General features: G+C 41.4%; 1 protein-coding gene across 9 annotated transcripts in view; it reads left to right on the top strand.

Annotated features, from left to right (window-relative positions):
• The window catches only part of als2b (alsin Rho guanine nucleotide exchange factor ALS2 b), a 142,242-nt gene that overhangs the window by 10,356 nt on the left and 114,887 nt on the right, over nt 1–16,999 (top strand). For 5 of the 9 annotated variants that reach the window (XM_063051774.1, XM_063051766.1, XM_063051775.1 and 2 more), the window contains 3 exons: nt 4,217–4,488; nt 6,672–6,763; nt 15,979–16,133. In XM_063051774.1, the coding sequence (XP_062907844.1) occupies nt 6,744–6,763; nt 15,979–16,133 (175 nt within the window). In that variant the 5' untranslated portion in view covers nt 4,217–4,488; nt 6,672–6,743. The remainder of the gene's footprint in view (nt 1–4,216; nt 4,489–6,671; nt 6,764–15,978; nt 16,134–16,999) is intronic. The other 4 variants (XM_063051770.1, XM_063051771.1, XM_063051769.1 and 1 more) reach the window with 1 other exon arrangement.

Here is a 16,999-nt window from a genome sequence, read left to right as displayed (position 1 = left end):
TAAACCCTAATGCTTCATTTGTTTTTTTTTAAATATGGCTTTATTAATTTCCAATTCCACTTTTAGTTATTTGTATATTTGTACAGCCAGATTTCCTCTGCTGAACCTAACTACTGGCGCCTCCCTATTCTGCCTCATCAGATGCAACACCTCAGGCTGTAGAATAGTACATTACAGGAACAGGACCATTCAGCACACAATGTCTGTGCCAGCCATGATACCAATTGTAACGAATCTTACCTGCCTGCAATGAGCCATGATCCATTGTCATGAAATTATCCATTGCATTTTGCAAGTTTTTTCTTGTTCTTTTTATATTTCTATATTCAGGAGTGAAACTTAAACTTTGATGTCATCTGCAATTTGAGGAATAGTGCTGCTAATTGCAGAGTCCAAAGTGTTTATATATTGTGAACATGGTGAATGCATTTTATCAGGCTGAATGGCTGCTGTGTTGGATTCTGTTTGGCTCCTGTCTTCACATACTATGACCTAGTCATTATTCTACAATGTAGTATCTTATCAAAGACTTCTTGAAATTAGAAGTGATAAATATAATATAAATAAAGACTCAATTTCAATGCAGTCAGAACAAATTGGCAACTTAAAAAATACCTCATAACTATTTTAAGTTTCCTGTTAATAATACAACAAAATAGTTTTTCATTGATTCATTTGTATTTGTTTGTTCTAATGTGTATGCCTGCAAGAAAATGAATCTCAAGGTAGTATTTTTGACATATATGTACTTCGAGAATAAATTTACTTTGAACTTTGAACTTTTGATGAACTTGACTTCTTAGCTATTATCATGAATTTCAGAAGAAGGTTTTGCTCTGGTTTGCAACGAAGTGATAACTTTCTTGAACTAGAAGTTTGAGATGAAAGTTCACAAAGTGTAGAATTCATTTTGGTGTCAGTCCGGGTTTCAGCTTCCCTTTATTCATACATCCCAAGACTCTCTGGTGGCTTGCAATGGCATCAACAGATACAATACAAGATGGAGTATTTTTACGGATCATGAAGGGGCAGTGGGAAATTTTGCTCTTTGAAGGTGGTTTCAGATGTTCGATACCACTAGGAAATAGTACATCATGATTTTATTTGGTTTGTTATTTTAACAGTGATCAGTGGTAAGACCAGGATTTATCACTCACCTCTACCTGATTTGACACAGTAGTAGTGAGCAGCTTTTCGAAAAGTTATAACTTTTATGTTTAATATACCTCATACTGTGCTGTTTTAGGATATGGGCATTGATGAGAATGTCAGCGTTTTTTTGTATGGTTCTAAATATCATTGAGAAAGATGGTAGTGAGTATTTGGTGAGAGTACTCCCACTTCTGTAAGATAGGGAGTTCCAGCATGTACACGTCACAACATTGAAGGCATGATGATACATACTCAGTGGCCAATTTATGCGGTAACACCTGAGCACCTGATTTTTGCAAATATCTAATTAGCCAATCATGTGGCAGCAACTCAGTGCATTAAAAGCATGCAGACCTGGTCAAGAGGTTCAGTTGTTGTTCAGACGAAACATCAGAATGAGGAAGAAATGTGATCCAACTGACTTTGACTGTGGAACTGCAGGGTGGTTTGAGTTTCTCAGAAACTGCTGATCTCCTGGGATTTTCACACACAGCAGTCTCTAGAGTTAAAAAAAAAACATCCAGTGAGTGTCAGTTCTGTGGGCAAAAATATGTTGTTAATGAGGGAGGTCAGAGGAGAATGGCCAGACTGGATCAAGCTGACAGTAATTCAAACAACCACGTGTTACAACAGTGGTGTGTAGAAGAGTATCACTGAATGCACAACATGTCGAACCTTGAAGTGGTTGGGCTACAGCAGCAGCAGAGTATGAACATACACTCAGTGGCCATTTTATTCGGTGCAGGAGGTATCTAATAAAGTATCCCCTGTGTGTACCTCCAATTCAGAATTGTGTGCAATTTGGAGAACATGCAGGTGCTAGTGTTCCCATCCACCTGTAGACATTGAGATCCTTGGTGGTGAAGATTCTGTGTTCTGGAGTTGTCAGGGTGATCTGTGCTGAATGAACACTGCCACTGCACAGTGAATGTGGGGATAAATGTTTAAGGTGGTGGATGACATGACAATAAGACCATAAAACATAGGAGCAGAATTAGGCCATTTGGCCCATTGAGTCTGCTCCACCATTTCATCATGGCTGATCCAATTTCCTTTCAACACCATTCTCCTGCCTCGTCCCTGTAGCCTTTTGTGCCCTGAATAATCCAGAACCTATCAATCTCTGCTTTAAATGCACCCAGTGACCTGGCCTCCACAACTGTCTGTGACAAATTCAACACCTTCTGACTAAAGAAATTCTCCTCCAAGTACCCTGAAACCACACCCTTTAATCATTGACTCCAACATCTTCCGAACCACTGACATTGGACTAACTGGCATATAATATCCTCCCTCCTTGAAGAGTGGAGTGACATTTGCAATTTTCCATTTCTCCAGAATCATGCCAGGATTTATTGATTTTTGAAAGATCATTACTAATGCCTCCTCTTTTATGAACCATAAGGTCCAGGTGACTTATCTACCTTCAGACTTTTTAGTTTCCCAAGCACCATCTCCCAAGTAATAGCAACTGCACTCACTTCTGCCCATGACACTCTCAAACTTCTGGCGTACTGCTAGTATCTTCCATAGTGAAGACTGATTGAAAGTGCTTCTTCAGTTTGCCCGCCATTTTCTTATCTTCCATTACTATCTCTCCAGCGTCATTTCCAGTGGTCCAATATCTACTCTCACCTCTCTTTTTATCTGAAAAAAACTTTTGGTATCGTTTTTGTTATTATTGGCTAGCTTACTTTCATATTTCATCTTTACCACCATAATGATTTTTATAGTTGCCTTCTGTCAGTTTTTTAAAATTTCCCAATCCTCTCACTAATTTTCACTCTGTTATATGTCCCCTCTTTTGTTTTTATGTTGGCTTTGACTTCCCTTGTCAGCCACAAGTTGCATCATCCTGCCTTTAGAATACTTCCTCATCTTTGGGATGTATCTTGTGCCTTCTGCATTGCTCCCAGAAATTCCCAGATGTCACTCGAGCTCAGGCTAATTTGTCCTGGATAGTTAAACTTCATGTGTATTGTTAGAATTGCACTTATCCAGACAAGGGAAAAGTATCCCATCACACTCCTGATTTGTGCCAAGCAGATTATGGAAAAGCTTTGGGATGTCAGGAAGTCAGTCACCCATTGCTGTATGCCTAGCCTTTGACTTGCCCTTGGCAGATATGATTCACGAATTGGAGAGTTTTCCCCTTGATGGAGCATTGACTTTTGTTTTACCGTGACTTGACAGCATGCGAGGTCAAGAGGATTCGGTCTCATCTTACCCCTGGGATTCAGCTCTTTGATCCACATTTGCATCCAGGTCTAATGAGGTCTTGAGCACAGTTGTTTTAAGGGGAACACAGACTGGGGATCGTTGAACAGATTATTAGTAAATAAGTGCTGTGTGGTAGCTCTCTGATGATGGAGAGTAGTTTGATTGGATAGTAATCATCTGCCTTTGATTTGTCCTGGACAGAACATATCCAGGCAATTTTTCACATTGCCAGACTGATGTCAGTATTGTAACTGTATTTGAACAGCTTAGCTAGAGGTTAGAGGTGCATTAAGGTCGAGTTTGATGGGAAGGGTTTGCCCAGTTTTATTTTTCACATGAAGGACAGGTATGAGCTTAAACTAATGTGTTATTTTAGGAATGGACTATAAAACTGAAAGATGATAATTTTTTTCCCCGGAACTGTTTCTAATTGGGACCCAATGAACAGTTTTCACTTTTTAAAATCACCTGTGTAGAAGACACTTACTGACTTACTGGAGCATATATTACCCTGACACAGTTACAGATCAGGCTAAGTGATCCAATGAGTCGGGTTTTACAGAGGAGACGGTTAAAAAGGTTAAGAGAAGGAATTGCAAAGCCTTCAGTGTACTGTATATAGCTGAAAGCATAGTTGGCATGGTCATGTTTAGGGGAGTAGATTTTGGACAGATGGGGGGGGAGGGGACTGCTTGCCCCAGAGACACAGTTAGACAGATTTTTGCACCATAGGGGGATTGAGGGTTATGTGGAATGGGGATGTTTGGTGGACAGATCAGCCATGATCCTATTGAATAGCAGGTGGCCTATACCCGCTCCTAGTTTCTATGTTTTTATGTTGTAGAAAGGAGTGGATAAACAAGAAGAGGGAGTTGATGGAAAACAACCTCAACAGGTTGTCACCTTAAGAAGATAACGGTGTTATGAATGCCTTGGAGGAACTTGAAGTATGGATTTGAACTTGTAACTGAAAGCACTTGGGGTCCAGGAGCCACTGTAGATCAGTGATTGGAAGAGTAATAAGCAAGTTGAAGCTGATGTAAGGTGGGACTTGGAAACATGAAGTTTGCAAGACGTCAAGCTGATTCAAAGTACAATAATGGCAGGTCATTCAAGGTGAGTTGGAGAAGTCCAACTGTGAAATGAAGAGGTTGTTAATTGTGTTTTTAATGGAATGGGAAAAGTCTGGGGAAGGTAGTGAATGAACAACTTGCATTTTAATAATAAAACACCAAAGGCATTTCACTTGAGCAAGCTCATACAGTAAATGACAGAGCCAAATAAAAACTAGAAACTCGGGTAGACTTTACAGAGCATCTCAAATGAGGGAGAGAGAGAGGTGAAGAACCCCAGAGAGGAATTCCAAACCTTGGTACTGAGACTATGGCTACTAATGGTGGTGGGAAGGAAGGGGGTGGATGAACAAGAAACTGGAGGTGGAAGAATGCAGAGATGTCAGCAGGTTGTGGAACTAAAGAATCTACATTAAAATGTAGGGATTGGGGACTTAAAGGGATTTGAAAAAAAAAGAATGACAATTTTAAGATGAAGGTGTTCAATGACCAGAAGCCAACACAGTTTAATAAATGCAGGGCTAATAAGCCCCAAAAATTTAGGGAATGGGCAGCAGAATTGCGGATGAAGTTAAATTTGCAGGTAGAGTATAATAAGTAATGTAAGAAAAGGCTCTGTCTGTCTACGTAGATAATGGATACGCCCAGTTACTTCCGGGGCGTAGACCTGGGCGATGAATATGGAGATCCTGGGCTGCCCAGACATCAAGATCCACCTCTTGGCCTTGCGGATGTGGTCCAAAGGAATGTGAAGCAGTACATTTGGCATCAGCTTGGCTGCAGGAGCTACTGAGAGGTGACGTGATACGTCATCCAACCACCTTAGGGGCTCCACTCTGGATTTGTGTAGGGTTTACTCATTAGCCTTCTCTTCTCCTGAAGATACCCACAAGGCAGTGGGATCCATAACCCTGGATAGGGGCCCATACTGGGTACTGTCAGCCCGAGCCAGCTGAGCCCACAACTCGTGTAAGGCAGGGTCATTACGCTCTGTAGTAGTGACATATGGAGCCACTACCCACTACCCAATGGTGGAGTATAATGAGAGACGAATTATGATGAGTATGGTGAGAGAAAGAATATGGAGTCTCAATATACCATATCAAGGATAAATACTTCAGTGTAGATGGGCTGAGACTTAGGTGTGATCAGCAGTTTATGGAGCTGGAAGTCGAGGTCCAATGGCCAGAAGCCTAAGCCTGCAAATCTCTGTAAGTCTGCTGGGGAAGTCAAAGGCCCAATGTCTGCAAATTCATGAGTCCGCTGGAGGCTGAAGTCGGTCTCCCCTGGGGTTAGAGGACTGTGTATGTGCATGGGTGGGAGGGAGGGACAGGGCTTGTTTTGCTGGTGTTGCTTTGTTGATTGGTATGTTTTGTTTTGTTTTGTTGTATTCTATGTTGTTTTGCCCGGCATGGTGGGTGGCGGGTACATATGGCAACACTTGCGGGCTGGCCCCAGCTCATCCTTGGGTGTGTTAGTTATTAATGCAAACGATCCATTTCACTGTACAGTGTGTTTCGATAAATAAATTAATCTGAATCTGATTGTCAAGATGGAGAAGGCATGGGGCAAAAAGCTCAACTCAAGTAGCACAGCAACACACATAAAAGTTGCTTGTGAACACAGCAGGCCAGGCAGCATCTCTAGGAAGAGGTATAGTCGATGTTTCAGGCCAAGACTCTTCGTCAGGACTAACTGAAAGAAGAGCTAGTAAGCGACTCAAATAGCACACTTCAGTTGCAAGTAGACTGACTCTGGATCATTGGTCATTCAGCGCATTGGGGGATGACATGTTCAGCCATTTTAAGTCAAGAAAGAAGAGAAGGAATTGTAACCTCGTAACAGAACCACAAAGACATGTTGCAGGAACCATGATAATGATCATTTCAGTCCCGTAATAGGGACAGAGATCTAAACGGCAAGGTTAAAATGAGAAGTTGCCAAAAGATCATAATGCATTGGGAAGTAATAAAACATTAGACAATCTGCTAAGGACTGGAAGCCAGAAGCTAGGAAATAGTCTTCAGGACAGAGAAAGATCATGAGTAGATGTTTGGAAGACATGACTACTGATAACAGATCTTGTAAGGGAGGGTGAACAGTACTTGCTTTCAAAGTCAAGTGGGAACATGAATGAGAATTTGAATGGTAAGTAATTTGGTGGGTCTGATGGATATGGATATGGTATTTTGTTGTGTAAATTGAATAATTCTTTCTTGTCTCAAGGTTCCACCCTATGGAATTTAATGAAGTGCTGAAAAGGTCTGAAATGGACAGCAGTGAGGGAAACACCTATTAATGGCTGGCCAGGACACAAGGTAACATTTGCATCTGAATGCTTATATTGGATCTGGATGAGGAAATTGGGAGTCTAGGACCAGGAAAGACACTGGGGAAAATGTACCTGATGACAAAAATAGCTTTCCCAAATCCTCATACTGTGCACCTGAAAGCATGTGTTATGCAACAATAGGTTGGTCACTGCTTCATAACCACCTGTGCTTGATTCTGTAAAGCAGAATAACTGTGCCACAATAACTACTCCAAAATCCAAGGGTTTCAAACATCTAATACTGTTGAAGCTTTTCAACTGGCAGAGTTCTTCCAACCAGCTTGTCCACTCATTAGCAACTGATGTTGGTATAGTGTCATCCCAGCCAAGCCCTTTCTTACATAGATTTTGTAGGATCTTCTTAGCAGATAGCAACACCAGACTGAGATCGTGATCTTAAACTTGGAAGTATCAGACTGGATGCATCATTGCCCACCTCTCCATCGAAGGAATATCTTGATCCGAATCCAAATCCTTCATGTCTTTTGCTCTTTGCTCTTCTGGTATCAGAACACAATGTCTGTTGCTTATCCACTTTGTGAGTCAAAAGCCAACTCTAGCACAAATGGAAGAAGATGATGACATAGAGATACTGCTTCTTCCTCAGAGGACACTGACACAAGACAGTCATCAACATAGAAGCAATGCAAAACCTTATCCTCCATATCACAGCTAACCTGTTCTTCATTGTCTTCCACACATTTTCTAAGAGCAAAGGTGGCACAGCTCAGTGATGAATTTGCTCCAAAGAGATGTGCCACCATTCTAAAGTCCACCATATCTTGGCTGAGGTCACCTTCAGACCACCAGAGAAATCTTAGTAGATCTGCATCTTCTGCTGGTACTTTAATCTGATGAAACATTGATTTAATATCTGGTCCCTGTAAAAGCTGAACATTGTGATATTCCCTAAAAAATTGCTCCACGGTCAAACACAACACAGTTTTCCTTTTCTGGGGTGATAAACATCATGATGTGGAATATACCAGACTTTCCCATCACTGAGTTCCAGATCCTCTGCTGGCAATCTTTCAGTATAATGTTTGGAGATGACATCCTTCTTGAAACCTGCGTAGTCGGTGTGAACTGACAAATCCTTCTTAAACCTCTTCCTTAGAATTAGAGTATGCTGTTCAGCAATCTTGCTATTATTTAGCATGTTAACTTCTTTCTTTCTCAAAGGTAGGCGAATCTGGTAGTGACCTTACGCCAGTTTTGCAGAATTTGTAACCAGTTCCGTGAACTTGTGATCTTCTTTTGACAAACTAGGTTGTTCATCCTGACTACGTTCAGGGAAGTCTGCCTTAAACTGCTGCTGCCAAAGCTCATCCAAGTTGAAAAGTGAGATCCTGTTAACTGTCAGCTCTGGCTGTGCAGTCTCTTACATCACAAAGGTCTCCTATCAGTGATCCATTCACAGTCCAAACCAAAATTGTTCTAATTGCATAGGTTCCATCATTAACACTGCGAGTCGTAGAGTCATAGAAAAATACAGCACAGAAACAGGCCCTTCAGACTGTCTAGTCTGTGCCAAACTATTTAAACTGCCTACTCCCTTCGACGTGCACCCTGACCATAGCCCTCCATACCCCTACCATTCATGTACCTATTCACATTTCCGTTAAATGTTAAATCGAGTTGCATTCACCACATGCTCTGGCATCTCATTCCGCACCCTCACGACCCTCTGAGTGAAGAAATTTCCCCTCAAGTTCTCCTTAAACATTTCACCTTTCATCCTTAACCCATAACCTATAGTTGTAGTCTCACCCAACCCCAGAGGAAAAAGCCTACTTGCATTTACCCTCTCTATACCCCTTATAATTTTGTATACCTCTAACAAATCTCCCTTTAATCTTCTACGTTCGAAGGAATAAAGTCCTATGCTATTCAATCTTTCCTTATAACTCAGGTCCTCCAGTTCTGGCAAAATCCTTGCAAATTTTCTCTGTACTCTTTCAACCTTATTTACATGCTTCCTGTAGGTAGGTGACCAAAACTGCACACAATACTCTAAATTAAGGCCTCAGCAATGTCTTCTGTAACTTCAACATTATATCCCACCTCCTGTACTCAATTCTTTGATTTATGAAGGCCAATGTGCTGAAAGCTTTCTTTATGATCCTATCTGCCTGTGACACCACTTTCAATGAATTATGGACTTATAATCGCAGGTCCCTTTGTTTTTCTGAGCTCCTCAGTGCCCTACCATTCACTGTATAAGACCTACCCCAGTTGGTCCTACCAGACTGCAAAACCTCACATTTGTCTGCATTAAATTCCATGTGCCATTTTTCAGACTATTTTTCCATCTGGTCCAGATCCCGCTGCAAGCTCTGGTAGATTTCCTCACTGTCCACTGCATTCCCAAGCTTTAAAGTCCAAAGTACATTTATTACTAAAATATATATACATTATGCAACCTTGAGATTTGTCTCCTTACAGGTTGACACGAAACATAGAAACCCAAAAGGACCCAAATTAAAAAAAGACCATGGAACACCCAATGCACTGAGAGAAAAAGCACACCATGCAAACAGTAACCACAAGCAAATAGCGTTTTGAACTGAAGTCTGCAAGGAGAATCCTATAGTCCAGCGCAGAATTGAGTCATGGAGCAGTGATCTGATGCCTAAATAGGAATCCGAACATCAGGTTCCATCACCGCAATGCACTCTGGGGCCTGGCCCTACTGCCTTTGATTTGGCCTGTACCTAAACTTTCCGATTATGCCCGGTGCTTAAATCAATGTCCAAAAGTGAGTTCAAGCATCTTAAGTCTCCATCCAAATAGCAGGTTTAGTCAATGGTGCCCGGATCTCGCCGCCTTAATTCCGCCTTCAGCATGGCGCTTAAATTGATCGAACCTCGGGTCTTCGTTGCTCTTGGCGATGGGCCCACTGCCTCACCTTGCCTTGGTTCCACCACATCGAATTGCCTCCATGTCCAAAGGGAAGTTACAGCCTATTAATTGTGATGATCATTTGCCAGAAAAAGTGTGATTAATAAAGTATTTAGTTGTTTTTGTTGTTTCGTTAGCAACCAGCCAGAAGTCACTGAGGTTCACCAGTGGCATCTTAAACCAATCTTGGTGTCATCCGTAAATTTGCTGATCCAGTTCATCACATTATTGATTATTGATTATTGATGTAGATGACAAACAACAATGGACCCAGCACCGATCCCTGTGGCACTTCACTAGTCACAGGCCTCCAGTCAGAGAGGCAGCCATCTACTACCACTCTCTGGATTCTCCCACAAAGCCAATGTCTAATCCAATTTACTACCTCTTCTTGAAAATTCCAAGCGACTGAAACTTTTTGATCAACCTCCCATGCAGGACTTTGTCAAATAGTCTGCAAAAGTACATGTAGATAACATCCACTGCCTTGCCTTCATCAGCTTTCTTGGTAACTTCCTCGAAACACTCTATAAGATTGGTTAGACGTGATCTACCATGCACAATGTCATGCTGAATATCCCTAATTAGTCCATGTCTATCCAAACACTCATAAATCCGGTCTCTTTGAATACCTTCCAATAACTTTCCTACTGCTGATGTCTGGCTACCAGCCTGTAATTTCCTGGGTTATTTTTAGAGACTTTATTTTAAACAGCGAAACAACGTTATTTATCCTCCAATCCTCTGATACCTCAACTGTCACTAAGGATGATTTAAGTACCTCTGCTAAGCCCTTGCATTTCTGCTCTTGCCTCCTATATGGTCCAAGTGAACACCTTGTCACGGCCTGTGGATTCCTCCACCCTAATTTGCCTCAAGACTGTAAACACATGCTCCTCTGTAATCAGTATGGGCTCCATGACCACACTTCTATAGACTCTGTATCCATCTCCCGAGTAAATACAGATGCAAAATTCCATTGAAAATCTCCTTCATCTGTTTTGGCTCCACACATAGATTACCATTCTGATCTTCTAGAGGACCAATTTTGTCCTTTGCAATCCTTTTGAATCACTTGCAATGGCTCCAATGCTTCAGGAACGTTTGTCCCTATCAGCAGCTCAATCTCTGGCAAATGGACATGTTGCAGTTGAGACCATCCCTGGAAATCCCTCTGTTGTGGAATGTTATATTTGTGGGCAGGCGTACTATACTGTGTATAGATGTTAGGTAGTTCACAATAGTTTTCATCATCTAAGACAGCCACTTCCAATCTTGAAACAAAGTAGCTCCTCATGAGCTTCTCTTGACCCATGGTGGGTAAGAGAATGTGTGTCCTTTTTCCTGTGAGATTGAGCTGTGCAGAACATTGCCGTGCTTCCTTGATCTAGGAAAGCATAAGTAACCACTGTCTTGTTACCCTTCTTAGACTTCACTTGTACTGGAACTATGGGAAGTTTGCAATCATGATTGCCAGCCCCTGTAAGGCCATTAGATACCAGGGTACTATTCACTGCTGTGTCTGATTCTTTCATGGCTTGTTCTGATTCTGCACCCTTTTCGACAGAGTGAATATGAACCATGCTGGAATGCTTGCCACTGCATACCTTGCATGAAAGATGCTTCCTGCAATCCTTGCTGATGTGTCCTGTACACAAATAGCCAAAGCAGACATTATCTTCTTTTAGGAAGGCAACCTTCTCACTTTGAGCCCTTATTTACAGCTGAGGACACAAATTTAGTCTATGTTCACCCTCGCAGAACAGACTATCCTTTTTGGCTGACGGTTCTATTTCCCTTGCTTTTTGTTTCAGGTTCAGTTTTAGCTTTACTTCTCACAGTGGCTTCAGCAGTGGTTAAGCTGCTTCCTTTAGCCACAGAATGAAGTTGTGACTTAGTTTTGTTGACACCTTTGCTTATTGCTGGTGATGTAGCATTCGGTATATTCCTGAACACTGGGTCTGCAGCAATCCTTATTTGCCTTTCTATAAAATCAATGTCAGAGAAAGGGTTGTGCCTTTCTTGCAGTTTACAGACCACTTTTCTCCATTTATTCCTGAGTAAATAGGGCAATTACTTTACGACAAACTACAAATTAGCAGGCATGCGCTGCTCACACGTACTGCACTTCTTTCATAGCATTGCAACAGCCCCTAAGAAAAAGACTGCAGTCTTGAAGAGCTTTCATGTCTTCAGTCTTGATAAGCCTTCCAAGAAAGAACCTTTTGCATGTAGGTGGATGCAATTTTCTGTTCATTTACAAAATGTTCCTGTAGTAAAGTCTTGGCTTTTAGATACCATTTCTAAGAATCAACAAGCTGGCAACTTCTGACAAGTTCTCTAGGGCAATCTCTAGTGTACCATTCAAGGAAATAGGGGCAGTCATTATAGCTGTTAGCCTTGCCTTCAACACTGTTTACAAAAGCCCTCATAAATGCATGATACAGCAATGGATTTCCATCGAAGATTTGAATCTCTCTTTTAAGCAAAGATGAAATGTGTTGCTGTTGTATCAATAAGGTTGTTATGTCATTTGGCTTCCTCATAATATCAATAGTGCTATTTTGACCCCTGCCATCTAAAACAAGAATGTTTCCATGCTGTAATGTCACCTTGAGGACTTCGAGCTGTTGGACGTGACGTTGGCTCAGGGTGCCTCATTAATGCAGGATGAAAGTAAACACCAAGAACTACCCGTCTTGATCATGTTTCACAGACACATGGTGAATGAATAAATCAGCCTTCACATTGGGTGTTTATTGCTTTTCTTTATGCCTTTTCAATATAGAACTCACATCATAGGACTGTCCTGCTGGAGTACCTTTGGTACTCGCCACACTTGAAGCCCTTAGCCTATTAACTTTATGTCACGGTCCGGACTGTTAATTCCCCATTTTCTCCTAATTCCCTTTGATTGTGCCATGGTTTCAACCGTTAATTCCCCATTTTCTCCTAATTTCCTTTGATGGCGGCACACCTGGTTTTCCTCAAGACCTGCAGCATAAGAACCCCGGTTTTGCACCCACTAGTTGCCAGATTGTTGGTTTTGCCAGTGTGATAATTAACGTTTCCTGGCCGCTTAGGATTGTGCGTTCTAAGTTTTGCTTCAGTACAGAGATTTACCTGTGAAACTCAGTCTCTCTGTGTCAAGATAAGTTTTCTAAGTTCTACTCCAGTTCTGAGGTTTACCTGTGTAACTCCATCTCTCCGTGCTAAGAAAAGTTTTGTCTGCCGTTTTCCCTTCTACGCTCCATGTCAAGATAAGTTCTGCCTGCCTCCTTCTTTCCTGCACTCCCTCCTGTTTGCTGTTCAATTTTCATGCCCGCGTCTGCATCCTAACTCAATCTCCGTGCCTGTGTCCTGCGATTGGGTTTGCCTCGTTTGTTGCAATACTTTAGCCATTTGTGCAGCAATTTCTTCCTCCAACTTAAGCTGTTTCTTTCTTTTCTGTAGATACACTTCTTGCTCTTCCATCTGCTCCGCTTGCTTTCCAGCGCATGTTGGTCCTTGAATAATCATTGACATGCGATTAATGCAGCTAGATCAGCCTCCATTTTAATGCATGCAGAGGAGGTAGTAGATACAGATAATGTTCTTCTTGCAGCAAAGCTTCAAGCGCTGACATTAGACACACTGTCATTCAGTTTCACGTCATCCTTTGGGTCACCTGCTCTATGCATAGTCAAACAATGGGTCACCATTGTTTCATATCCTTTACGAATGCACTGCAATCGCAATCAATGTTTGAAAAAATATTGGTTCTGTTTTTTTTGTTTGCCCTTGAGGATTAGTCAAATCCTCAAGACAAGATTGCACTTGAAAGGCATTTTTTAAAATTTTTATAAGATCATTAATTGATGGTATTAAATCATAATTTTGTTCACATTTGTTTCATACTCCTTTTGAAGACTAGCTTTAATTTCTCTTTTGCAAGCCCTAACTGTAGGGTTGTTGATGCCAATTCCATGCTTTGATACACTCATGATACCTTCTCTCATTACACAACTTGCAATTAATTCTTTGTTTGCCTGCAGCACTGGCATTATTCGATTGACTAAATGTAGTCAACAAACTGTCCGCATATACACAGCACTTAAACCAGACCGAACAAACAACCCTCAGTTCAAATGTCAACAACCGGAATGTTTCAGCACATCAATAAAACAAAGTGACGATCCCTTAGGCAATCACCACACAGTCAAGCAATGGTCCCCTGTGGATGGGCAGTGCTGCCCATTCAAAACTGTGTTCAAATCACAAATACACAGCATGAATCACAGATAATCCTACTGTAAGCTGCTCGAGTTTCCAACGTGTTCTTCTCAGTGTTGCAATTCCCATTTTGCCAGTGGATCCAAGACAGTCCTTTGCTGTAGACTGGAGTTCATTTGGTGTAACAAAATATAGCGGTCACTTGAAAACAAACCAAAACCGCTGAAAGACTACGCAAGGTAACCGACACTGTTTGACCCATTGTCAAATAACGAATTTCCAAATCGTAAGAGGTATATCCAAGCCTTTATTACAAAGCCAGCAAACACGAATGATCTTGTAGTGATAAAAGAACTAACTCAACTAAATTAGTGACATAACTAAGTGATACTAAGCATAATTAGCATTCCAATAATGTTCCAATTAGCATTCTATATGCGTTTTAAGAGGTCTAATAACGTTCCAATTAACAGTTAACAAAAAAAACATTCCCCATGACCTACTCATTCTCACTAGACTAAATTTAGCAACCAACAAAACGAGAATACACAACTATACTCATTTGCTTCTACCACAGCCCAACCCACATGACAGATTACCACAATAAACGCATCACAAACTACAATACAGACAGAAAATATATACATGGATAGAAAATAGACACAGGGCTCCTACACTGTCAATACATCTTCCTTCGTGTTCACCAACCTTAGACTTTGTGTCAATCTTCAACATGGCATCAGGTTCAAACCTTAGCTATTCAATCATTTAATATTCATTCCCCTGTCCCATCTTCCCCTGCTTTCATAGATAACTTAGCTCCTGGAACCAGTTCCTAAGTACCTTAATCACCAGTTCCTAAGTACCTTAATTTTTATTTGGAGGTACGGTGCAGAATAAGTTCTTCCAGCCCTTTGAGCCATGTTGCCTAACACCTCCCGACAGCCCTGATTTAACCCTAACCTAATCTCTGGACTATTTACAATAACCAGTTAACCTACCTGGTACATTGTTCGACTGTGGGAGGAAACATGTTCCACTGGAACAATGTAGAGAGACTCTTGGCAGACACTGGGATTGAATTCCAAACTCTGACACCCCCAGCTGTAATAGTGTCATGCTAACCACTACACTACCATGGTGCCCCCTAACTGGGATAACACAAGTCAGTATCAAACTGTGGGGTGAATGGACATGACACAGTATTTTGCTCATCTGCAATCTTTTACCATTTAATTATTCCTCTGATAATGAATTCCTCTTAGCGGAGTTCATAACTCAGACTTTCTACATAGAACACCACTTACCAGTGTTCATTCAGTCACTTAACCTGCCCAACCCAGTTGTGTGTTCAAGTCCATTCGATGAGTTAAACATAATCTCTGGTGATGTTCTGATTATTAGGGGAGTTGTGCACTTTTTGAGGAGCCGTCTTACATATAATTCATTATACTAATTCTTGGTCTGTATCCTTAGTTGAATATAGAGATCTTTCAACAATGTTTCAGAGAATAGCAGGGCAGCTCTTCCTATGTCCCAAATCACTTCTCTGTATTACAATCACTTTCACAAAAAATAATGAATCTTATTGCTGCTTATCTGAGCTGCTGTTAGCATATTAGCTGCCACATTGTGACCATAACATCAGAGACTACACTTCTGAAGTAAATCATCGGGCAAAAGGTTACGAACTATGCTGTTGGATAAATTCCAAGTAACTTCTAGAACAGGCTGTCACAAGACAGAGGAACAGGAAGAGGGTTAGGAGGGGGAGGTAAAAAACATCACTCCTTCCAGCATAGGAACTATGCTGAGTATTGTGTGGTTACAGACAGGATCCCTATCAAAGCTGGTGTAAACTACCAGTTAGAAGTTGTTGCAGAATGATTGACGTGGAAGTGTTTCACACAACCACAGGTCATGTGCTGGCCCTCAACTCATCGGGTTGATACAAATAAAATAAACCAGGAGGAAAGCAGGGAACAAAGATACAGAGACAATGTATGCAGAGGGAAGATTTGTTAATAAAAATGTGGTTTAGCTTTTAAAGGTGTTTTAGCATGTTTTTTTCTATTTAATGTTGTATAGCCTGAAAGAGCAAGAGAATCCTCAGGAGCGGGGCATTCCACATATCTGGAGAGGGTATGGTAACTCTGGAATCCCGGAGCTGCTGCCTGGTTTTGGCAGAAAGGTTGTGTTACAGGCTGCCCTGGGAACAGAACACGGACTATTCCTGACCGAAGGTAAGTGGGTCAAGCATGAGTGATTGAACATGCAATACAGCAGGTTGTAAGACTTGCTCCAGGGTGGGTGTGTTGGGGAGGTGGGGGTGTGTGGTGGGCAGCGGTGGTACCTTTGCAAGGGTATAAGCTGGCAAATGTGAACCAGACATGCCAAACTTCCATTGACCTCTTTGCTGGTCTACAAGATGCAATAGACAGGGCTGTGAAATTGTAATGTGATGTGACAAGATAATGTGTAATGATTAGCATGTGGTCTCTTGCCAGAATTCATTACGTCTCTCACCACCCTTTCTGAGTACAGGCACAGGTCTTTCAGAAATGGGTTTAGGAAACAGCCTCACTTACAAAGAGGAATGGAAATCCAGAGCTCCCTCCCTAAACGTTTTATGGTTCATTGAATTTGAAAGCATTTCTTTTTGATTTTTGGTGGATAGGGATTTGAAAGGAATTGAATCAAAAGCTGAAGCTGATTTACAGATGATTGAATAGTGAAGGCTTGAGAAATTGTAAGTTGCACTCCTACCCCAGTAGTCCTGTTTTCCACCTATTCCACTGCCTCTCTAGACAAATAACAACTGGTTTTCTTGTTAAGTTGCAATTCCTCTTCTCAGTAACATTAACCGAATCTATACCCAGTTGTGCGTCTTGACCATCTTCTAACCCCTCTACTGCTTACATGTCTCTAAGTCCTGGATGAGACAAGATTCCAGTGGTTACACACAAAGGAAACCAAAATCATTGTCTTATGTTCCCGCTTGAGTCATTCAACCCTCAACATTGATCCCTTTGCTCACCGGAAGACTCTGACGCAAATGGTGGTTGAAAGAGGGCGGTAAAAGGTAGTTAATTCTAAATAATGCTTGAAG

The sequence above is a fragment of the Mobula hypostoma genome, chromosome 6 (assembly GCF_963921235.1).
Source record: "Mobula hypostoma chromosome 6, sMobHyp1.1, whole genome shotgun sequence".
NCBI classification, from domain to species: domain Eukaryota; kingdom Metazoa; phylum Chordata; class Chondrichthyes; order Myliobatiformes; family Myliobatidae; genus Mobula; species Mobula hypostoma.
Note: the sequence above shows the minus strand (reverse complement) of the source record. Positions and strands in the feature narration are given on the sequence as shown.